This window comes from Cimex lectularius, unplaced genomic scaffold (genome assembly GCF_000648675.2).
Source record: "Cimex lectularius strain Harlan isolate CLEC.00 unplaced genomic scaffold, Clec_2.1 scaffold75, whole genome shotgun sequence".
Lineage (NCBI taxonomy): Eukaryota > Metazoa > Arthropoda > Insecta > Hemiptera > Cimicidae > Cimex > Cimex lectularius.
In genome coordinates, this window is record NW_019392758.1 from 1,663,948 (window position 1) to 1,688,963 (window position 25,016).

Sequence of the window (25,016 nt, forward strand, 5' to 3'; positions counted from 1 at the left end):
CAAGACCATACATAGGCCCCGAACCTATCCTTGGGAAAACAAAAACAAACATAGAATCCTCCATCGCAGAATGGATCCAAACAAAACAAAGAGAGAAGTGGATAAACTCTAGCCTGTGCTAGACATAGGAAACTTATGCTGAAACAACCCTCACCAAAATTGGCAAAAACACTGCTGCAATTGGAGAGGGCAAAACTCAGAGGAGTGGTGGGACTACTAACCGGTCACTGGTATCTGAGAAAACATCTACACAACATGGGTATATACAGCGATGACCCCATTTGCAGATTATGTAATGAGGAGGAGGAAACAGCCACTCATATCATCTTCGAATGCGAAGCAACAGCTCAATGGAGGTTTAACCTAACGTACGAAAAAGACTCAGGGAACCAAATTGCAGCAATAACAGTCAATGACCTGATACTTCTGAGAAGAAGGATTGAGTCTATTGACTAAACTAGGGAACTGGGAAGATACAATAAGCCAGAAGGCTGCAGTGCCTGGGGAATACAAGCCCCGCTTCCCGGCATCCCTTCCACCATACCATACGAAATATACGTCACACCAGACCGCATCTCACGATTTCTGAAAAAACATGGATTAACGGTCACTAATCACCACACATTTTTTTGACGATGAATGATAAAGAAATCTCAACAAAATTTCAAAAATTAGTAGTTGTTTTTACCACTTATTTTCATGTAAGCGTTTCTAACATAACGCCAATTCATTACAGCTCTCACAATATATTATCAATTATACAATAAATCGCTTCAATTTGCCAGTTTTTGACCAATTTTATACCGTGAATGAAAAGGTGCAAAATGCACAAAAATGGAGAAAATTCTCAGTTTTTTCAGCTTTTCTCTTTAATTATTTTTTAAATTGGCTACAAGGTTTATAGGATTTCGTACTGAGAAAAATAGCTCAGGTTCTGTGGATTTTTACTAATTTTATTTAACTTGTATTAAAAAATGAATGATAAAAAATATGAACAAAAATTAGTAGTTTTTTTTAGCTCTTATTTTTATGTAAGCGTTTCTAACATAATGCCAGTAGTTCATTAGAGCTCTCAAATATATTATCCATTAGACAATAAATCGTTCCAATTAGGCAGTTTTTGACCAATTGTGTACCGTGAATGAATTGATCGAAACGAAAAATTAGTGGTTTTTTGACTCTTATTTTCATGTAAGCGTTTTTAACAGGATGACAAGAGTATATAGGAGCTGTCACGATGAAAAATATAAATGTGCGGTGTTTAGTGACCGTTAATTAACGATTATTGGGAGATTGTGGGATGCGTTCTGGTGTGACGTAGGTCGAAAAATATTTCTACATAGTCTAATTCTTCAACAATTTGGCTTTCCTTTCCCTAATTAACCCCGTCTATAATCCTGAAAGGATAATTAGGCCGAACCATTATCCATTCTTCCCATTGTCGGCTCCTTTCACATCAAAGAAGCCGACTCCTTATATAAAAATGTTTTTCTTTCCCTTCTTCCTTCCCAACCCCTTCAATATCTAACGTGTATAAGCAAAAAAATGTCAATATCTCATTGGCATTCTCAACACGACACACAATAATGGCACATCTACACAGAAAACAAACACTTTGAGAGAGTACAAATACTTTGATCGAGTCTAAAATTTCTAGCCTTGTAGAAATTTACTTTTTTTCACATCCTACATGTATTTGTAAAATTGAAACAATGTTTATATATCCCAGGTCCTGAAGATGATCTCAATAAAGATCGAAACGTTGGTACGATAAAGAAAATGTTTTTTTAAAACTTACGTCACACCAGACCATCTCACGACCTCCAAATAATCTTAAATTTATGTATTCTTCTTCGATCTTCGTTTAGGACAAATTAATACAGTTAATTGATCCTCCTTTCCTTGTAAAGCTAAATTTGTTTGCAAATGTTTTGCCAGTCGTGTCCTTTGAATATATTGAAAAAAGTGAAGGGGTGAAAGTAGCTTGTCGGCGTTGTCTTTGTTCTGTCGGCGTCTTTGACGGATTTGAGCCCGGGTTTTATCGATGACCCAGACTTATCCCAAAAATAAATCAAAGAAAGCCGACACAAGACAATGCTGACCCTTTCACCCCTTTACATTTTACAAACTCATAAAAAAGGGGGGCGTCGGTGGCCTCAACGGCTTACGCGTTGACACGGCGCTCATCTCTGTAAGGTAAAGGTCCCGGGTTCATGCTAACCACTCGGCTACCGCGGTCCCCCATCCCGGGTTCGAATCCAGTGGCCCTGCATTCGAAACCGACATAGCTACAAATGGGCTTTTTTTCAAAAACACCGGCACCCCGAGGGTTGATATAACCTCTGCTGTTGCGAACCCTCGAAAAAAATAAAAACTCATAAAAAAGACAGGAAAGACAAAATAACGGTCGGTTTCTTTTGATGTTGTAGTGTATTCCATGGAACATCATCCGACCTTACGTATAACTTTTCATTTTAAAGCTGGTCTCCCAAATATATTTTTTGTATAGTATTCAAAAAATTGAAGAATCGTCTGTTCTATTTTGCAATGGAATGACCGATGATCCGATTGCGCAACCTCACCTGACTCCACCGGAAGTCGACATTGAAAATCCGTCCGTCCCATAAGGTAGTACGAGACGTGTAACTTATATGCCGCCGTTAAGGCGTAACGGCACACCCGCCCTAAAGCCAGGAAGGTCGAGTGGAAACGGTCGAGAGATGGGATAGCCGATTAGTAGCGGATGAAGGTTGTTATTAACGGGATAGAAGAGGCAAACAGATAAGGTCCAGGAATTTGACGCGGCTTAACGCCATGCCCTGGACGAAAGGGAAACCTCGTTAAGTGAAATGGGTCGGAGGCCGACCCTATCGCTCATGGCCGGCTCGTCAAAAGACTCTTAAAAGTTATATTTGAATACGGTCGCGGTGAACCGAAAGGGGAATGGTTTTCAAGATAGATCTCTTTGAAGAGCACTTCCTGGAGGCCGTTTGATGTCGAAAGAGAACCTGCTGCCTCTATTGACTATTTCTCATTCCAAGAACATCAAATTATACAGCCTAATCGGTTCGGTGCTTCGAGAAGGTGTGTACATAGTGTGACGCAAATGCGTGTACCCTAATTAAATAAAGATTTAATTTTAAATTATTTTTATTTTGTGAGGTGTTTAGTGACCTTTAGTCAATTATTATTCGGAGATCGTGAGATGCGATCTGGTGTGACGTAGGTTTTAGAAAAACATTTCATTTATCGTGCCAACGTTTCGATCTTTATTGAGATCATCTTCAGGGCCAGGGATTTACAAACATTGTTTAAATTTTACAAATACATGTAGGAGTGAGAAAAAATATGAATTTATACAATGCTAGAAAATTTTAGAGTAAAAGAAAAAAATGAGTTTATACAATGCAAGAAAATTTTAGATTAAAAAAAAATGAATTTATACAATGCTAGAAAATTATAGATTCAATCAAAGTATTTGTACTCACTCAAAGTGTTTGTTTTCCGTGTAAATGTGTCATTTTTGGTTGTCGTGTTGAGTGTCAGTGAGTTATTGATGTTTTATGATTATATATGTTGGATTTTGAAGGGGTGGGGAGGGAAGTCTAAAATTTTCTATCATTGTATATATTCATTTTTTTCTCACCTCCTACATATATTTGTAAAATTTAAACAATGTTTATATATCCCAACCCCCGAAGATGATCTCAATAAAGATCGAAATGTTGGCACGATAAAGAAAATGTTTTTCTAAAACCTACGTCACACCAGACCGCATTTCACGATCTCCGAATAATTATTTTCATTCCTTTAACTCCTTCATTTATCTGTTGTGTTACTTCAACCGAGGGCTTTTCTTTTGGCTCATGAAACATCAGAGTTTATAGGAGCTCTCACAATGAAAACCTAGTATCTTTAGTTAGTAGTATTTTTCGACCATTTTATTTATTTTTAATTAACGAAAAAACCTGCAACATTTGAACTTACCTCAATATTATTTAAAATTTAAAATAATTATTCTTTTTTTTAAATCTAAAGTTTTGGTTGAGACGAGTCAGTTTCATGAACGGGATTCGAACCCACGGCCTTCGGCTCAATACAACGCTTTCTAACCGCCTGAGCTATCCTAACATCGATCCACTCGGACACCAAGTCCTTTTTTCAATTAATTGAAATAATGAATATTATCAATTATGACCACTAAAAATATATGTATTATTTAAAATACTTAATTTGATATTATTTGAAAATAAAGGAGGAAAAGTATAACATACAAAGTTACAAAATTGGTGTTTTTTTGGGGGGGTTTCATTTTCATGTAAGCGTTTTTAACAAAATGACAAAAATTTATAGGATCTGTCACAATGCCAAACTTGTAGAAAATCGCTCAGTCTGTGTTGTTTTTGTATTTTTTTTATATCTCTAGTGTTAATAGGAAAATAATAAAGAATCAACATTATCAATAAAATCGTTCTGTTTTTGGTTCTTATTTTCATTTTAACGTTTTTAACGAAATAAGATTTGACTCCTCACAATAAAAAATATCTAAAAAATCGTTCATATTTTATGGTTTTTGGCTTTTTTTATGCTTCGTTTTAATAGTAGATAGTAAAGGAGAAAAAATATCAACAAAAAAATTTTTTTGGCTCTTATTTTAACCTAAGGGTTTTTAACAGAATGACAAGTGTTTATAGGAGCTCTCACAATAAAAATTTCAAGATAAAATTTTGTAGTTTTCGCCCCTTTTATTTGTTTATGTTTCATTAAACGGAAAAAATCATAAATTTGAACTTACCTCACTCTATACTATTTAAAATATTTAATTTAGTATTATTTTAAAAGAACAGTTTTTAATAGAATGACAAGAGTGTAAATAAAAGTTATCAGAAAAATCTCGAGTTTTGTAGTTTTCGACAATTTTATTTATTTTTAATTCAACGAAAAAACCCTGCAAACTTTGACCTTACCTGAATATTATTTAAAATTTCACATAATTACTCTTTTTTTATCTAAGGCTTTGGTTGAGACGAAAAAGTCAGTTTTATGAGCGGGATTCGAACCCACGACTTTCGGCTCAATACGAAAAAAAAAAACAAAAAAAAAACAGTATATACTGTTTCAAATGTTATGTTTTGTGCATTTGTAACTTGTATAATTTAAACTATTATCCATTATTATCCATTTTGAAATTATTTATTCACCCAAAGCTTTTACAATTCAAACTGGTTTTTTTTTTTTTTTTTATGTTCTTAAAGTAAGTAAAGTAATGCTCATTGTACAGGAGTGCTTAACTGTCCAACTAATTTCATTCCCAAATTTCGTAGTCCGCTTGACCAATTAATACATTACAATTAATTAAGGTTTTTTTTAGTTGAGATGAAAAAAGTTAATGGCACGAGCGGGATTCGAACCCGCGATCTTCGGCTAGATACGCCGCTGCTCCACCACCTGAACTATCGTAACCTTGATCCACTCGGACATCAACTTCCTATCTCAACCCCACCTTATGAGTTTTCCCTCCTTTTTGCCATTTTTCAGATGTCGTGTAATCGGATTGAGATAGGAAGTTGATGTCCGAGTGGATCGAGGTCACGCTAGCTCAGGTGGTGGAGCAGCGGCGTATCTAGCCGAAGATCGTGGGTTCGAATCCCGCTCGTGCCATTAACTTTTTTCATCTCAACTAAAAAAAACAACCTTAATTAATTGTAATGTATTAATTGGTCAAGCGGACCACGAAATTATTGAATTTAATGATTAAAATGAAGTACACTTCACTAAAGCTCTCCGTGGCCATTTCATTTGTCGTCGAGAATCCAAACCGATTACACGACATTTGAAAAATGGCAAAAAGGAGGGAAAACTCATAAGATGGGGTTGAGATAGGAAGTTGATGTCCGAGTGGATCGAGGTCACGATAGCTCAAGTAGTGGAGCAGCGGCGTATCTAGCCGAAGATCGTGGGTTCGAATCCCGCTCGTGCCATTAACTTTTTTCATCTCAACTAAAAAAAAAACAAAAAAAAAACCCTTAATTATCGTATTTGTCCAACTAATGTTGGGTTTAATTAAAAATCACGGCTTTGTCTGGATTCGAACCCAGCATTGCAAATACATATTTCAATTACTTAATCTTTTTATGTAAGGTTTTGGTTGAAATGAAAAAGTTAGTGTCACGAGCGGGATTCGAACCCACGATCTTCGGCTAATGGCAAATACATGTCGGATGCCACCATAAATAAATTAACCATATGATTATTTTAGTAATACAAAAAAATATCAAAAGTAAAATTGTTTCTAGGCAACACTAAATGACCTTAGTTTAAATTTTAAAATTAGTTAGTAGTGTATTTTGGACTCATGCAGAAACAAATTATCTTAAGTGGAAGTAAGAGTAACTAATTTATTAAATTACTTAGCATTATAAATCAAATTATAAATACATTGTTTTCTTCTGTGATTGCAGTAATTTTGGAATAATTTTTTTCTCTTGAAATTCAAAGTAAGTACAAATATCTACTAAATATTACTAATTTGTTAGTAATTATGCAGTCATTTCATCATTTATGCTAATATTATATACTATTTGAGGTCTGAGGCATTATGGATTATCCGAGGAATAATGAAGAAAATAATTTAAACACGAACCCAAACAGTGGTAGAGGAGAGAATCATGTACCTCCAAATGAAAGTCCGAATATTAATAACAATAATTTAGGTCAAGAAAGATCTTTTGAAAGAGTTCATCCAAGATACATTAGGCGAGAAAATGGTCCTCTACATGAAATTCAAAATGACTCTGCAAGTTACATGATCAATGCATCTCCAGGTCGATTGAATATCGGCCCAGCTATTTCAAGCGAGAATACAATTTCTAATCAGAATGATACTTTAGACAATATTTCAAGTTCTTTTGAAAACATAAATTCCGAATTTCCTTGTTTAAGTGACAACATCTCAGCTCAACCTGGCAGCTCTTCAAATGAGTACCAATCTCGCATTGTATGGAAATCGCTTTCAAGTCCTGCACGGAATCGGCGCTCTAAAAAACTAGCTACAGTCAATAGATCTGATACGATGCCTATTGGAAGTCTAAAATCTACTTGTATGAACATGGCACCATCGGTAATTGAAGGGCCGAGCTCCAACCGAATTGAACGTCCACAACCCGACAACGAACCTAGATATAATAGTGAATCTGACTTGGTTCAAATCTTTTATCAGGATCAATCCCCAGAAGACAGCGATTCGAATCAGAGCTTGGTGACAAATGGGTTAAGGGAATTAACGGCAAGGTCATCATTAGAATCAGCGAGGAATAATTGTAGGGAAGCCGATGGGACAAATGGTTTAGAAGAGGTTCTCAACCTAATGAGTCATGATCGTTTGTATGTACTGTCATCAGGAGGATTACGTTCAAGTCCTTCTGATGTGCAGGGGACGCAACCTGATAATGCTGCACAAAGCTTAGACGAATATAACTTACCTCAGAAATGGGATACAGTGAAGAATCAGATTAATCTAGAAAAAACAACACACTCGGACCCAAGTCCTGGTCGTGTGTCGCCTAAGGAACAAAAGAAATCACTAACAGATGCTTCGGATAGTTCCATAAAGTATTTGAATCAACTGAAGGCAGCACGCATGCTATTACCGGACTATTTGCCTGGCCCCACACCAGAACTGGAAGACCCTCTCAATCTGAAGTCTATATTCAGTTCTGAAACTTATGATGGTAATTCCGAAGGAATCATGATAACAGATGAAGATCTAAAGGCGGCAAATGTGGAAAATGTGTGTCCACTGGATGCTCAACCGCTTTTAGAATCCAAAGAAAAGAAAACAAAAAACGGCATTTGGTTTTATTTAAACCAGATATGTAGCAATTTGGGTAATACCAGTGAAGGATTTTCCACTAACTTTCGCATTGCGAGATCAGAAATTGCCATGCCTAGGTTCCCAGAGTGGGATAATGTAAATTTCAATGAAACCTATGAAGATCTTTTTCAAGAAGACGAACAGTTAGAATTGATAGCAACGAGATCAGAGCCTTTGCTTAAAAAAAATGTAAGGGCCTTACTTTCACACATGAGACAAGTCAATATTGACTATAATGAAAGATTAGAGGACAATGACAGCGAATCACTTAATCAAGACCAGAATGTATACTATGCATTCACTGCATCTGACCGAAAAGGATTTGGTCAAGCATGTGGTGCTCCATTACCACCAGGTATGTACTGTGATTTTATAATTTTTAATTATTTACAATGTGAATATAACCATGAATACTGCAGGTTCAGAGTCATGCAATGATTATATTTATAAACACTATTATTCACACAGTCTTTATTTTTAGGTCCAAAAAAAGAAACAGGGAATAAAACAGACTGCGAGAAAAATCGTAATATATCAAATTTCAATGTGCAAAATTTGAACTTAATTTTACAAAAATTGAGAACATGTGGCTGTGGGCTTGCGCATTGCTTTGGATTTCATAAACGGTCTGAAAAATATCTAGGATCTTTAGGGCAATCTAGAATATCTGCGAGAAAGGCTCACGGAAACAAGGGCGATGATACTGCCCCACAAGACAACCGCCAAGGCATTAATACTATTCTGCCAACGGTGACTACTGTAGTACGTGAAGAAATAATAGACATTAAAGATGCACATGATGAGAAGAAACAAAGACACTGTAAATGTGGTGGTAATAAACAATTACAGATTAGTCGTAAACACGAGAGCAGGCATATATCAGACAAACGCAAGCACAATGATAAATTTGTAATAAAAAAAACAGGAATTTGTGAAAACAGTTCATGCCCATATATGGAAAAAACCAAAACAGGAATTACAAGTGAGTCTCACACTAGTAAACAATTGGTATATAAAAAAGGTTTCTATTTGGTACTCTTAAGTGTTTTTTAAAAATAAAATCATAAATTTGTTAGATTGTATGTTATAGCAAAAGTTTTCTGACAAACACAATCAATCATATGATGAATAAAAATTTATTGTATGCCAAAAAAGCTACAGATTTTACATTCTAAGTTCTTTTATTTATAGTTTAAAAAATTAAACTTAGTTCTCCTACTGGGAATATTGAGTTTAAAGTTATAACAAAAAACATCAAATTAGGAATTATAAGAATGTGAACAAAACACATTCATTTTTCTCATTCCTAAAGATCTTAAACCTTAATGACCCATCGGCCTTCTTCCTGTCATGTTTAAAAAGTTTATTACCCATCCTAGATTCATCCTTCACACCAAATGACTTCCTTCCTCATCATTCCATGTTCCGGCAAGGTTTTTGACTCATTGACACCATTTTCTTGAGAGCAAAGTGTGTCACTTGGGTGCATTCCTAGATTCAGCCCAGGCAGGGTCTGGCACATAGGAATCTTTAAAAACTTATCTTGGAATCCTACTTATTTGACCACTGCTTTAGAGTCAAGTCAGATACTTAGACATACCTGACCTGATACTTAGATACCTGGACAGCTCATGACATGGATTCCCAACATAAGACTTAAGAGAGAACAACTTAACAGAAGAAACACAAAGACTTTCAGGAAATAAAGACCTAGACAAACGCAGACTATCAGGACCAAAAGTCTGAGAAAATCCAAAGACTTTCTTCACCACCAAAATACCCAAAATGCCACACAAACACAACATCAAAAGACAACCACACAGACTTTCAGAAACAAAAGATCCTGGATAACTGCAAAGACTTTCAGTATCGAAAGAACCTGGACCACAGCAAGACCTGGAAAACTGCAAAGATTTCCAGGGCAGAAAGACTCGGTAACCTCAAAGACTTTCATGACCAAAATCTGTTTTGACTGTCTCATTGATACAAAACATTACTGTGACTTCTCTGGACTTATGGAACTGCGGGGTTCCATCAAGCCAATATCCAACATGTCGAATCCTTCCAAAAAAAAGACCTAAGACAAATTGTCAAAGCCACCTACTGAGTCACTAACCTCACTATCCACAACATACTCAACATCCCTTTTGACCATGAACTAATTTGATCCTTCAAAAAGTATCACCCCAAGCTTAATCCATCCTAACATTATTGCCCAAGCTTTATCTACACTTTCACATCCTGAGAATCTGCCATGTCGCCTTAAACATCGATGGCCCCGAGACTTCCTCACCCCTTAATCCCTCCCTAATATTGTGTGGCTAGTTGTTTTTAACCTGTGTCCTTTTTTAAAAGCATAGGTTCAACTAAAAGGTAAAAAGAACAGTTAGTTTTTGAACAATGTCAACTATGAGTTTATGGAACAAATATGTTACTCAATGTGCTAAAATATGCTTACTATCTTATATGCTAATCTAATAACATTTAGTAACATTTGTGGTCAGGTAGAAACAAAAAAGTAAAGAAAAATAAAAAACTATATATTTGGTATAAATTTTTTGATAGATGTCAGGTGAATGAAAAAATCATTGAAATAAATTTGTAGGTTTTGATACTGAGGTAAGGGAAATTTTGAGAGAGAAGCCAAAGCACAGAGAATTGCCACTCAAAGGCAAAAAAGATAAGCGTCACAGGCTAGAGAAAGGTAAATTTAAACTGAAAGGATTCAAAGCAGAGAGGAAAAGGGGTAGAGGTCACAAGGATAGGTCAAAAGAAGGAAGAGGAAAGGTTGTGGATGGTGACCATGTGGAGGAAGAACATACCAATGACGATGAAGATATCGCTGAAGGAGAAGAAGAAGATATGTCTTATGACTATTACGGCTGCGGTGACAATAATTTTCAGGAATGGCGTCTTCGTGACAAACTCGAAGATAAACTTAAACTTGATTGCCTATTACAGCAATACTTTAGTTTAAGAATTGAATACGACAGCCAGAACCAAAATATTATGAAAATAATACAGCAAAAGATGGACCTCTTTCACCAAATACGAGCTGTGCGTAATTTTAAATTGACTTTATCCCTCTGTCTCGGACCACTTGTTTGTAGAGTGATGTATCATAGAGACGTGATGAAATGGGCAACACGTGTAAGTTATATTTAATACTATAATTTAAAAAATAAGTTTATTTATGAGTATTTTAGATCATTACAAATACTATATAATTTGAATGTTAAATATTGTCAACTGCTGATTTATATAACCTCAATCTGTACATGGAAGCACACATATACACACTTCAAGGACTACACTTCTCGCAGTCCACCGGCAATTTTAGCTTTTGTAATTTACAATAAATTACTGGCAGGTCTTGAGAATCACCTACTTGAGGTGTGGGCAGTCTGGGGTCAGATTGGTCTTATCCACTCAGTCACTGAGGTTGGACTCCAGGTGCTAACAGCTAGATCATTTCAGCACCTAATGCAATCCATTCCTAATCTAAATCCATTCACACTTACTTAAATACATTCACTCCTTTTTACATGTTATTCACTCATTTATGGTGGTGGAATATTCGATATTCATCCATTACCCTCTACACATATGATGTAACTAACCTAATTGATCGTTGATGGGGGTAGTGAATAAAACAACCCTGTTTCCTCCAAGAATCAGAACAGGGAACCCAAATACTAACTGATGTGCTTAAACACAATTCTCATATTGGGTGGCATTCCTATGCACTTATAGATGGAGCCAAGGAATCCATTTCAATTGAGACACATTGAGTTTGTACACACAAACGCGGGCTTTGGTCCAAAAATAAGTGTCCATGTGTCAGCCTCGCATGGCCTATTCTTAATGGTGTAAGGATGACCCTTCTTTTACAAGTCAGGCCCTCCAAGGCCCACTTTTCAACAGTGCTCTTGATATGATGCCGATCAATCCCACCAACACTATCACTTTTAATCATGTTTTTTATTATCATGCTTATTGTTAACTGCATAAATCCAACGGCTAATTAAAATGATACTATCACAGTAAATTAGTTTTAAACTGATCTAGGGTTCTAAATCTCAATATTTAAAATGAGTTTTAAAATCAGTCAATCTTGCATATAGACATTTTAAAGAGCAAGTTTTCATATATATTGTTTTTACTGTTATTTATTCTATTTAGTAATTGTTTGTGCTATCTTCCAGGTTTTTTAATTTGATTTATTGTTTTGGAATTTTAGGGCCAATTCCCTTCAGTGTTTGAAATTTTGAACTTCGAGTTTTCCAGCTTCATGCACTTGTTTTTACACGAAATCAATGAGCTGAAACGTGAAGATTACAGGTCAATAACTGTAATGTTGGCAATTGCGACCCATATGAGTAAAACGCACGACGGTCTCATGCTACTCCTACATAACGGTCATGCAAGATCCTTAGTGGTTAATATATTAAGAGGTCTACCTTATTTGACACATTTCCGTCTGGAGGCTGCAAAAAGGTTTTTTGATAATTCAATTTTCAATATTAAGTTTTAAGACTCATTTTTGTACTTATTTCAGAGCGATTCTTCTGTTGTTGTATAATTTATGTACTGACCCTTATGGGCTCCTTCTACTTCAAAATGAAAAATCTATAATGAACGAAGTGGAAAATTATGTCCTCTCTGATTTAGACTACGACAAGAAAGTCTTTGGCTTGAAGTTTCTTGATTTATTGACGAAAAGAGTCCTCAACCGAGATATATTGATAAGAATTTTACCTTTCGTAAGTTCAAATTTAAATGTTAGCATCAACAGAAATTCTCTTGTTAGCTTCAGGATCTCATACAATAAGAAAATAAAAATTCATTAACCTTAAAAAGTCTAACTTTCCTTTTTCTTTTTCGTTTCTTGTATGGGAGACTGTTATGATAGATTAAGCAGGTTTTTAACTAATGTTGATTTTCTACATAAAAATTTATCAACGTTTTATATTGCAGGTACCAAAATATGCAATAACGTCTGACTCTTGTGATGCTGATTTCCCAGAAATCCGCCTCCTAGCTGCAAAAGTTCTCAGAAATATCATCAAAGCGAAGGCGAAAATACTATTAAATGAGAAAATGCGCTTATCATCGTTGGACAGCCGACGCAGGGACTATTTCCCTTACGAGCATTGCGCTTTTATCAATAAGAGATTAAAGAAACAGGCATGCTAACAATCTGTGCCAACTCGGGCAGCAACGTCAATTATTATTTAATAGCTGACAAACTTAATGAGTGATTTGTTTGTTAATAGATGTTTGTATTTCACTGTTGTGATGAACAATATTTCAAATTTACCTGTAGCGAATAACGCAGAGTCAAAACAAACCAAACAGCTCTTAACTACTAAGAAAATATATATTTCCAGCCGTTATCTATTTGATTAAAAAGTTCTAATTCAAAAGTTTATACTTGTATTTTTTTTATCATGTTATTGTTCATACTTTAATATAAAAAAAAAAAAAAAATAGAATTAACAATTTTAAACTTGTGATGGTGATTCCAGACTGGAAAAGTCAACTAGTTTTTAACGCATTGCCTATTGAATTCTGTTGATGGAAAAATGGAATTGATAATTGGTGGAGCAATAAAGGTCCATTCTATAAGGTATAATGACGAGTATTGTATTATAAGAGAATTCAAGTGTTGGGCGAACAAGAGAGGTGAAGAGTTTTTAAAAATTTTTGTAATGCAGATTAAAATTCAAAGTGTTTTCTGAGCTTTTTGAAGTGTGATTTGGTCAGGACTTAATGCTCTTAAACATTTAGAGATCATCAGAAATGAAGAAGCTCTGATAATGTATATAAAGGTATAATGCTAATGCCGAAAGGTTAGGCAAAAATAAAAAATGTATATAAAGCTGTTTGGACAGTTGTAAATAAACACTGTGGAATGTGGAAAAACAAAACAAAAGAATATTATTGAATTCCTAAAATTGGTCCAATAGAGATTAGTAACTGTTTAAATAAGCGGTCTTTTATGAAGTTGAAAATTTAGTAAAATTTAGCAATTTAAAGATCAATCGATAGCTCTTAGTTCGTCATTCTCTGTTCTTATACCAAACAATATTGAAAGAGCCTAGAGTCAGTTGTAAATAAAGTTACAAAAAAGTTCATATTAGATCCTGATAATATCCTTTATTTCCTAGTTTGGTAATGCTTTTCACAAATCAAATCAATTTTTTGAGCTCCTTAATCTTTCCCAGTACAATTAAACATTTTTCAGCAGTTCCTATCTATAAAAGTGGTAATAAACATGGTTCTAGCAACTACAGACATTTCTTTTCAATCTCTTTTTCAAAAATCTTTGAAGCTGTTTATTTTAATAGGTTATATCATTTTCTTGAAAAATTGAATTTACTTCATCATAATCAACTTAGTGCAATAGTGGTTTTAGAAAAAATAAATCAATTCTAGTTATCTTTGCCTTGCTTAATTTTATTTTTCAAATCAATCAAAAACTAGTTGCTGCAAAAATTCTTTGACTATGACTTTCTATGATCTTTTCCTACAAAAAATGAGAAAACTAGATATTAAGATACAACACTGGACAAATCAAATTTGTTAAATCGAACACATTCACTTAAATTACAGCTTTACAATACATAACAATTCCAACGTTTGTTACAATAAAATTACATCGCCAAGTCTTTGTGCCAAACAAGGAGTGCCACAAGGTTCCATTTTAGATCCTATGCTCTATAAATTATTTACCATGTCATCTCTCATTTATCTCTTTTTGCGAATGATGCTGGAAAACTTTTTTGTGGAGTCGATTCAGTTGAATTAGGAAAAAATTGAACACGACTGATAAATTCCAATGATTTTGAACGACAAAAATTTTAAATTGACCTGTTGAGTATGTAATTATTAATTTTTGCTTGCATACATACTTGATGCTGCTGATTAGTATTTTATCCTGTTGTTATCAAAATAACAAATTTATAATTAAAATCAAGGTTGGACTAAAATGAGAGCCTTGAGGTACACCAAAAGAAGCAATGAATTTTTAGCTATAAGCAAAAAAATGACACTATGTACATTTTCTCAAAATGGAATTTATCAGAGATGTATCAATGTTGGACAAACTTGACAAAATTGTAAATTGATAATTTTCTGACATTTCTATACTGTTAATGACATTTCAGCTATGGCCTTAGAGATTGGAGCCAAGTTAAGACAGTCTCCAGCCAAAAGCATTTAGAAACTCTCTAAAAACTTACCAATTAATGCATCTTTTATTAAATTATTTAAACTTATATGATCTTTGAAATGTAAATTGATTTTTAAGCGACAAAAGTTTTAAATTGACCTGTTGAATAGTTATTAATTTTGAATTATATAAATACTCGATGATACTGAAAAGTATTTTGTCCTGTTGTTATCAAAATAAAGATTTATTATTAAAATTAAAGATGGACTAAGGAATGAACCTTGAGGTACACCAAAAGAAGCATTGAATTTGTGGCTATTAAGAAAAACATGACACTATGTACATTTTCTCAAAATGGAATTTATCAGAGATGTATCAATGTTGGACAAACTTGACAAAATTGTAAATTGATAATTTTCTGACACATCTCCACTTTTGATGACATTTTAGCTCGGCCTTGGACTCTTGGAGAGTGGCACTGAGTCGAGACAGCCTCAACCGTCCTCAACCTCCGGACCCTGGTTACAAAAACAGATTTATCCGTGTATGACTGGAATTTCTGAATTTTAACTGGTCACTGGTCAAGTCTCTGTCACGTTTTGTGTACAACAACCTGTTTTCTACGCATTCTCAAGAATTTGATCAAAAAGGTTTTATTCGACGCAAGTTCTAAGTTTTGGACGCCTCTTCTGAGTTCAGAGTGCCAAGGTATTTTAAACGTTTCAACGTAATTTTCCTGGCTTACAGAGTAAATATTTTGGTCAGGTCTTGTAAAATCCTCATTTCCAAAACGAGAAAAGGTGGAAAAATAATAGAACTATTTTAAAACGCAAACAATCGTAAAGCATCACTTGATTAAATTTTGACCGTCTAAATATTTTCACTTGTACTATTATTTTATTGTTTGCTATTGAAAATTGGCCTGAAGTCTGATCGTTCCTGGTCCGCCTGTTCTCGCTCTGCCCTACGTCTCTCCAATCACAATGACCCGAGGATAAATTTAGTCACGACTTTGGTTCATAAATCGTCTTGGGTTCTTAAATAAGTCAGTGGCGTTTTTTATTTGTTAAATAATTCGATTTTATCACTCTTGAGTTTTGAAACAATGTCTATTTAGAGTTGGTGATGGGTGTTGGTCTGTGAGTCGGTGGACTCATGCTGAATCGGCACACTCGCTGGTTGAAAGACAGACCCAATATGTGACACGATGCCAGTTCAGCATGAATGTTTATTTATACACACTCTGAAAAGGAATTAGTTAAGGTGTCACGATGACTAAATTCAAGCTGTTGACGTAAATAACTGTCAATGATACGAGATGTCGCAGAAACTATTTAACATATCTCATACAAGTGTTTCAACGCAGAGAGCAGCTGGTCATGTTTGCCCATTCTGTAATGAACTGACTGCAAAGAATTTATTTACGCTTCCCTAACTTAGATTTCCTCCTAAAACGCAACAGAAAATACACTCAGACAAAATGGGGGAAGAAAAAAAAAAAAAAAAAAAAAAAAAAAAAAAAAAAAAACGGAAAGACACATTTATTTGTTTATTTTCTATAACTATGTATAAAGATTAATTGTGGTTTTAACACATAAACACAATGTTAATAATTTGTGTAGTTAGTAAGTAGAATGTTACTAATCCTTTTAAACTCTTAGAGGTTCTCTGGATTAAAAATAAAGAAAATCACTTCACTTTCATCCTTTCCAGAGCCAACTTGTCGAGTGAGTTGTTTTCTTTGATGAAACATAAATTTGAGTAAATAATTGTTTTTTTCTTCTTAAAAACCATGGTTGTAAGTCGAGAAAATCTTTCCTGGGCAGATGCTTTGACCACTGACGGATGTAACTGATGTAAGTCTTGGGTGTGCCATGCTGTACCATCCATGATGGTCTACAATAGTTTAAGACCATTGGAAGTTTTGATCGAAGGGAAGGTAGTGGTTGACCAGGATGATTGATTTATTGCTCTTACTGCACTATGGACTTGTAATTTATTGGATTTCTAGTCAACTCCAAACGGTTCATAATGTAAGGGTGAGTTTTAAAACATTCATCAGAAGGCTTCGTGAGATATATCTGTAGATGTCCCGCATCAGCTTTTCTACTACTGGAGAAGCATCGAGTAGAAAGGTGACTATTCGAAAATCAACCTCTCGCTTGTACAATAATGGGGGGACTATTCTCTTCATTTGGTTTGGTTTTTGTGGCAATCAGATGACCGGTATCTTGTGTGGAGTAGATGTGGAGAACGCGCTTGCGTTTTCAAAGACAGTCTAGTTGGTTACGTTATGGGGTAGAATCAATGTCCCTGGCTATACCGAACTAATTAATACAGAATGGATTTTTGATTTCACAAAGGTACAAGAACTGCACTGAATTGGCTTGCATCCCGAAATAAATCCCATAGAACACTTTTGGGAAATGATAAAGAAACGAGTTAGACATCCTCAACATTAAACAGCTTCAACTGTTCTTAAGAGACTGACTTAAGGCCCTCTGTGAGGCCAGCGAAGTAATATGCATTATTAACATAAAACTAGGTAATTGATTGTCAGTTAAATTTTAATCCATATTATTTTCATGTGTTTTGATGAAGTTTCTTTCAAACCATTATAATTAAATGATTTTTAAAAATCAAAACTCATGAATTTCTGATCTCGTTTTTATTTGGTTTACATTAAAATAAGTATATTGTAATTAATATAATAATAGAAATACATATAGTTTGAAATGAAGCAACAAACTATGAGTGTCTGGTTTTTTGTCTTTGAGCATATATGTAAATATAGAGGTTATGTAAAGACGTTGTTTTGCTTATAGCTGACAACCCAGTTGTTCTTCAGTTGAACATAAACTGAAAAAGTATTACAAAAAAGTGTTACCTGATGATCTTCAAAATGGGTGGTAGGCTGAGTTCAACTGAGAAGTGGTTTTATAGAGGTTCACTATGACAGTGAAGTGGAGTCACTTTTTTGATTATTGTTCTTGTATCACATCAATGAAAAAGTTTCTAGCGCTAAGCTGGGTCTGAACAGAATTTGACCAATGTTTTCTCACAAAACGACCTTTGCAATCAAAATACCATGTTTATAATATCATGTTCCATAATTTGTTATGCTACTTTGGGGTTATAATCAGCATGAAGTCTTAGAAAGGGTTTAAAGGTACTGCTTAAAAAAAATTATCTCTACACACAAACACCTCTACTTATTTGGTTAATATTGAAACCTCCGTTGAATCAATTTTAACACATTCAGTGCTGTGACCTGCATGGAGGCCGAACTGGCCCAACTCACCAGACAGTTGAAAATTGAGTTACCAGGCCACATTGAATGTGTTAAATTTTGTCTGAGGGTGTTGTCCCTTCTTGGTCATCGATGGTAAATGCTGTAGTCATGGAGTTGATAAGGCGTAAGGTTCTCTGGTTTGATTCTTGGGGTATGTCTCACCATTACTCTTATTAGTTTGACCCTTCCATAGACAATGCAGTATGGCATCCTTTTATCATTTTTTACCTTCTGGCAGAATTGCCAGCACAATCTTAAGTCTTATGTCTAAGAAGTTGTGTTTTTAAGAAATGCCCAAAAAATTCAGCACTGGAAATACAAAAGCAATTGCTGCCAAGGCACGTAAAGCAGCAGTACGGGAACAGGAACTCGATAAGAAGAAACAAGAATTGGAAGATGCTTTGTGGCAAGACGATGACAAGAATGTGCAAAGGAAGCAACAGAGAAAGGTATGAAAATACCAAACATGTTTTGCTTGTTATTGGGCATGTTTTATTAAGATAACATTTTTTTTCCTAGGAAGAAAAAGAGCGTAAAAAACAAGAACTTTTGGATAAGAAGGCATCTGCCAAAGCACTTTTAGAAAAAGAATTAAATGAAATCAAACCAATTTCGAAACAACCTGCGTCAAAGGTGTTCCGGATACAAATCCAGGTACAGTATTTATAATTAATCAATTACTAAATTGCATATTTAATTAATTATTATAATAAATACATATAATGATTTTAAAATAAAAAAGTGAGTTGAGAATGCAAAAAGTTATTTAACCTTATTAAATTGTAGTGGTCGAACCACTTTAGAATTCTTTTTGTTTATTATTCTCAATTAAAATTTCTTTCGTTATGCCATTGTTTTCAGGAGGAGCTTGAAAAACGCCAAGCTGCAAGTCTGGCAACTCAAGACAAGGGCAAATCACGCATTGAACTGCCTATGCCTTTAGAAGAAAATTTAAATCAATTGAATAATGATGTCATCGATGCTAGGAATATTACACAGGCTATTGAAGCACTGAGGTAAGCTTTAAAGTTAAATTTAAATAATTAAACCTTAAAAACTTATAAAACAAATTACTCCATCAAGCTACAGATAACAGCCAATATTTTTATGTAGTGGAACACGTTTATCAGGACCCCAATTATCCTGACTTCCGGGCCCGTTTGTTAAAATATTTTTTATAAATTTTGCATAATTCTCAGTGTATGTATATTATTTTTTTAAAATTCATAATTCAACTATGAACATCATTCGAAATTCGTAAAGGCCGCCAAATCGCCCTTCCACTTGTCACATGATTGAAGAGCCCAGAGAGGCCAGTCACGTTTTTGTAAAAAAAAAATGAAAATAAATAAAGAAAAAAAAAGGTGTATCCTATTTTAAAAGATTAGAAATTGTTGTGTCGAGTTGATCGTATGTTGGCTTCCATCGAAAAGGTTTTTTTTTATAATGTATATTTTTATTTGGTATTTTTTACGTATGAAATTTTCAAGAAACACATGTCCGGATTTAAACAAAAATGTGTTCTATGATTCCGACTGTAGAATGGGGCAATAGCCCAGGCCATTAGTATACTGTATTAACATTAATTATTCTGATAAATTCATCAAACATAAAAAAATCTATTTGTTATTCAGTGTGGAGAAGCCACCCCAGGATAGACACATAGAAAGAAGACTAAAGGCGGCCTATGCAGCTTACGAGGAGAAAATGATGCCAATTGTTAAACAGGAAAATCCAAGCCTACGGTTTTCACAGCTTAAACAACTTATATTTTCACGCTGGCAAAGCTCTCCTGAAAATCCTCTCAACCAACTACACAACGGTTAAAGAGTGTTATGTGACTTTTCCCCGCACTATTACAGCGTCTTTGAATAGTTATGTACAGAACATCTTGGAATATAAAATTATTTTTCTTTTTTTTTTCAATCACATGTATATTTATTTTTTCAAATACATAAATTACCAATGAAATTTAGGTCTTTTTGTTTAAATTTTGTTAATGTAAAAGCATGTAGGATTTCCCATTATGAAATATCATTTGAGGAAAGTGCCTGTGCTAAGCTTTTTTCCTTTATTATACAATAAAATATTAGCGTGATATTACATTTATTTTGAAATTTCATTACACCAGCCATTTCTAAGGTTCATTGAATTGAGTGGATGATAACTGATGATAAAAACATACATACAATTAATAAAATGTTGAAGATGTTTAGAATATGTTTGATATTTTGTGTGAAATATACATGAATTTTAAAGATGAGAACGAATTATTTTCATTATAAGTTTTGAAAGTAAAAGAATTTTATCAATTGGATAAATCCCTTTTATTATTAATTATTTTATTTCTCTTCATGCTCCAAAAAAGTATAATACATAATATATATTTACAAAAATAATAAAAAAACTTATTGTTAAGGTGACTCAAATTTAATTTTACAGTAAATTAAAAAACCACTGCAAAGTTCTTTTTTGACAAGGTGAATTTGGTGATTGTGCCCACCAGACTGAGATAATGAATAACTCTCGCTCTTGCAGCCTCCAGTGATGGGCAGTGCACTACGGAACCGTCGTTTAGGTAGGCAACACAAAATGCAAGGTCGAGCTCTGAAATAGTCATCAAAAGGTTTCGTGAGAATAGCCTAGTCTCAAGACGTCCCGAATCAGGTTCTCTACTACAGGAGAGGCATCGAGTAGAAAGGCAGCTATTCGCAGATCAGCTTGAACACTTGAACAATGGGGGGATGCCTTCTTCACTGATGAGTGCCGGTTCTTTTTGTGGCAATCAGGTGGCCGGGATCGTGTGTGGAGAACACTTGATGTGAGTCAGAGCCGTTTCAAAGACAATCAGTTATGGTATAGAGTGGAATGAATGTCCATGGCCGTACTGAAACTGATCGTACTTGACTGCATTAAGGTACATTGAGCTGATTCTTCTAGAAGCTGTGGTCCCATTTGCAACATTTATACCAGACAAATTTGTGTTAATGCATGATAATGCTCGACTGCTTATCGAGTTGGTGCACATTACTTGGAGGATGTAGGGACTACCACAAAGAATCGGCCAGCATCCAGACATGAATGCCCTGGAACACTTATGAGACATGATAAAGAGACGGGTTTGACATGGTTCGCCGCCTCCAACAAGGGTTGAACAGCATCAAACCGCTCTTAAGCCCCCATTAAATGAGACGTGAAAAACTCTCATATGCTTATGCTTTAGACCCTCCACAAGGCCAGAGAACGAAATTAATATGCGTTATTAAGAGCTAAACTAGGTAATGAATAGTTAAATTTTAATCATCACTAAATGATTTTCCGGTTTTTGTGAATTTTCTTTCACCATCATAATTAAATATTTTTTATTAAAACTCATGAATTTCTGCTCTCCTTTAATTTGATGTACCTTAAAATAAGTATGTTGTAATTAATGTAATGATAAAAATAACATTGAAACACAACAAAATACGAGTGTCTGGTTTTTTTTGTCTTTGAGTGTGTATCCATCATATTAAATATTTTTTTAATAAATAACAAACGTAAAGAGTAAATTAATATAATTAATTTATTATCAAAAGTGTGTGGTGATTAGTGACCGTTAATCGATAATTATTCAGAAATCGTGAGATGCGGTCTGGTGTGATATAGGTTTCAGAAAAACATTTTCTTTATCGTGCCAACGTTTCGATCTTTATTGAGATCATCTTCAGGGCCTGGGATTTACCTACATGTATTTGTTAAATGGAAACAATGTTTGTAAATCCCAGGCCCTGAAGATGATCTCAATAAAGAGCGAAACGTTGGCACGATAAAGAAAATGTTTTTCTGAAACCTACATCACACCAGACCGCATCTCACGATTTCTGAATTATTATCAAAAGGTTGAAAAATCCCAAGTTCTCCGTGGTTGAAATATTTTATTTAATTTTGTCTATTACATGGATGTTCGGGCTTACGGCCCATCAACAGACCTAAACATGGAAAACCTCATGGTACAATTGCCATCCGAAGATACACACATAAGTAATTTACAATTTTTTTAATAAATAAATATACCTGGACTATGCCATAGATACATATATATTTCCATCCCATTTTGAGGGGGATGTCGTCATCGGCAGAGGGTATATATAAAAAGAATCTCATTATTATGTGTTGTACCCATGAGGGGACTAAAATAAAATTATTGTTATTATTACCGTTTTTAATACCATTTTGACGACATTCCCCTCAAAATGGGATGGAAATAAATATGTGTCACGATCTGTTCTCGATTCAACAAGACGGGACCAACTCTGAATCCTTATTATGAGAAACAGAGCCCCAGAGGTCTTGATCGAACCTGAATACAGCCGATCAGGTGCCTTTTTAAAATAAAATTTAATTAAAGTTTAAAAACAATTTATTAAACACACAAGAAAATAATAATTAAAACCAATAAATTTCCTTTTAAATTTTAAACAATTGAAACTTTTTATAAATTTAAATAAACAGAAATTTCCTACAAAGCGTTTGCCAGACCATTTAGAACAAGGGTGGATACGTACTCACTATTTCCAGTCAATTCGCAGTGGACCGAAGCACTCTATTTTAGGGAATACAACACTTTTGAGGATCGCACACTTCTCTTTTCTCTCATCTACACGGAATCTTGTTCACCTCTCTGGTTCGACTGTCTCTTCCCTATTTTCTTTTATTTTTTTTACTCTAAGCCTAATCATGGCATCTAAATCATAACATTGTCACTTTGAAATGAATTGAAATGTGACATATGTATCTATGGCATAGTACAGGTATATTTATTTTTATAAAAAAATAAAATTGTAAATTACTTATGTGTGTATCTTCGGATGGCAATTGTACCATGAAGTTTTCCATGTTTAGAATCTGTTGATGGGCCGTAAGCCCGAACGCCATGTAATGGACAAAATTAAATAAAATATTTCAACCACGGAGAATGTGGGATTTTTCAACTTTTTGATAATAACTGCTACGAACCGTGGATTTTAAGAAAAATATGATATTAATTTAGAAATTGCAGGGGCGTCGATGGCCGCACGGTTTAGGCGTTTTCACGGCGCTCAACGCTGTAAGGTAAAGGTCCCGGGTTCGAATCCAGCGGCCTTGCATTCGAACCCGACATACTTACATATGCTCTTTTTTTTAAAAACACCGGCACCCTGAGGGTTTATATGACCTCTACTGTTGCGAAGCCTCGTAAAAAAATTAAATAATTAGCAATTGCATAATAAAAACAACTAAATAACGATAAAAGAATGAGCAAAACAAAAAGAAAGAAAAAGAAAAGAAAAGCGCGTAAACAATGAGCACGAACGATCATGCATCGGCCATAAGGGAAAACATGTTGACTACAACAAAAACTAAATTTCTTTCGAGATTGTCAGATTCAGAATTTTCCTTAGAAACAGACACATTAAACCAATTAAAACAAACCTTTGATCAGATGATTAAAAAAATAACAGTACCACAGGAACAACGACTCCCATGAGAAATTACTTCTTGCCAAAAACCGTCGACATAACAAAAACGTTAACGGAAAACCTTGATTTAGCAAATTCAAAAATCGCCCTTAGCGAATTTCAATTAGAATAAAGTTACAAGTACGTACGTCGAGATCTGTGAGCCCCCATTAGACGTGAAAAATTCACATTAAATTGGTTATCAAAATTGTTTTCCAAAAATGGTCCATTTTTTCTAATTTGGGTTTTTTAAGCGAAAAAACTGCCCACAGCTGCTTATGATAGAAACCTTTTTACCTGTCATTCCTGAAATATATTCTGTACATAAATGTTAAATTAACTTTTTTGAATTAATATTTATGAAAGGTTGAGATAAAAAAGTCAGGGTCATGAGCGGGGTTTGAACCCACGATCTTCGGCTAAATACGTCGCTGCTTTACCACTTGAGCTTTCGTGACTTCGATCCACTCGGGCACTAACTTTGAAAAATGGCAAAAAGGAGGGAAAATTCGAGAGGTGAGGTTGGGATGGGAAGTTAGTGCCCGAGCGGATCGAAGTCACGATTTCATTAAAAGTCTGAGAAAATATCCATTTCCAATATTGGCCATTTTTCGTGCAAAAACCAGGTGGTCGATTTTTTTTAGGGGCAGTTTACTGAAAGCGTTTTTTTAAACATTTTATGTATCCAATCTAATTTAATACAATCAAGCTTATTATTTTCTTATCCTAGATAAAAAATCAAATCCAGTGATATATAATAACCTTGAAATATATGAATGAATGAAATAAAGCAAAGGTAGAAACCATATTCTTCAAATATGTACAGGGTGTCCTTTTTAGGTGGCCCGGCTGAATTTCTCTTGAACCAATGATACTATCAAAAAACAAAAAATACCTATTTAATCTTTTTTTAGTCTAGTTTCACATTTTTACTTTTTTATCGGAGAAAAATTATACAGGGTACCTCAGGTCCAGTTCAACTGCAAAATTTCAAATAAGATCCTTTTATATCCTGACAGATCATTTTAAATTTTTTTACGCCGAAAGCATTGGTGCAATCGGATTTTAAATTGATCAAAAAATAATAAAACTATGGCAAAAAAAAAACCCGCATCGTAATTTCGACGAGGAGCTGAATATTTTACTGTATTAATCCAAATATGTTTAGCGGTCATAATTGACCATATTAATTATTTC

The 25,016-nt window shown here is 34.4% G+C and overlaps 2 protein-coding genes across 3 annotated transcripts; both read left to right on the forward strand.

Annotated features, from left to right (window-relative positions):
- The first annotated feature begins 6,288 nt into the window (after window positions 1-6,288).
- Window positions 6,289-13,284, forward strand: LOC106661207. The gene is made up of 8 exons (XM_014384463.2): window positions 6,289-6,383; window positions 6,462-6,497; window positions 6,587-8,228; window positions 8,355-8,855; window positions 10,479-11,023; window positions 12,114-12,370; window positions 12,432-12,636; window positions 12,851-13,284. Exons 3-8 carry the CDS (start codon window positions 6,599-6,601, stop codon window positions 13,067-13,069), a joined length of 3,357 nt encoding a protein of 1,118 aa, XP_014239949.1. The 5' UTR covers window positions 6,289-6,383; window positions 6,462-6,497; window positions 6,587-6,598; the 3' UTR covers window positions 13,070-13,284.
- Window positions 13,285-15,543: 2,259 nt separating this feature from the next.
- LOC106661228 (coiled-coil domain-containing protein 124-like) lies at window positions 15,544-20,448 on the forward strand. Of its 2 annotated transcripts, XM_014384492.2 has the most exons (6): window positions 15,544-15,755; window positions 17,411-17,592; window positions 18,628-18,788; window positions 18,859-18,993; window positions 19,201-19,355; window positions 19,974-20,448. In XM_014384492.2, the coding sequence occupies exons 3-6, from the start codon at window positions 18,630-18,632 to the stop codon at window positions 20,164-20,166; spliced, it is 642 nt and encodes a 213-aa protein (XP_014239978.1). In that variant the 5' UTR covers window positions 15,544-15,755; window positions 17,411-17,592; window positions 18,628-18,629; the 3' UTR covers window positions 20,167-20,448. The 2 variants fall into 2 exon arrangements, with proteins under 2 accessions (XP_014239978.1, XP_014239977.1); XM_014384491.2 differs by lacking the exon at window positions 17,411-17,592 and having other exon boundaries at window positions 15,545-15,755.
- Window positions 20,449-25,016: the final 4,568 nt, after the last annotated feature.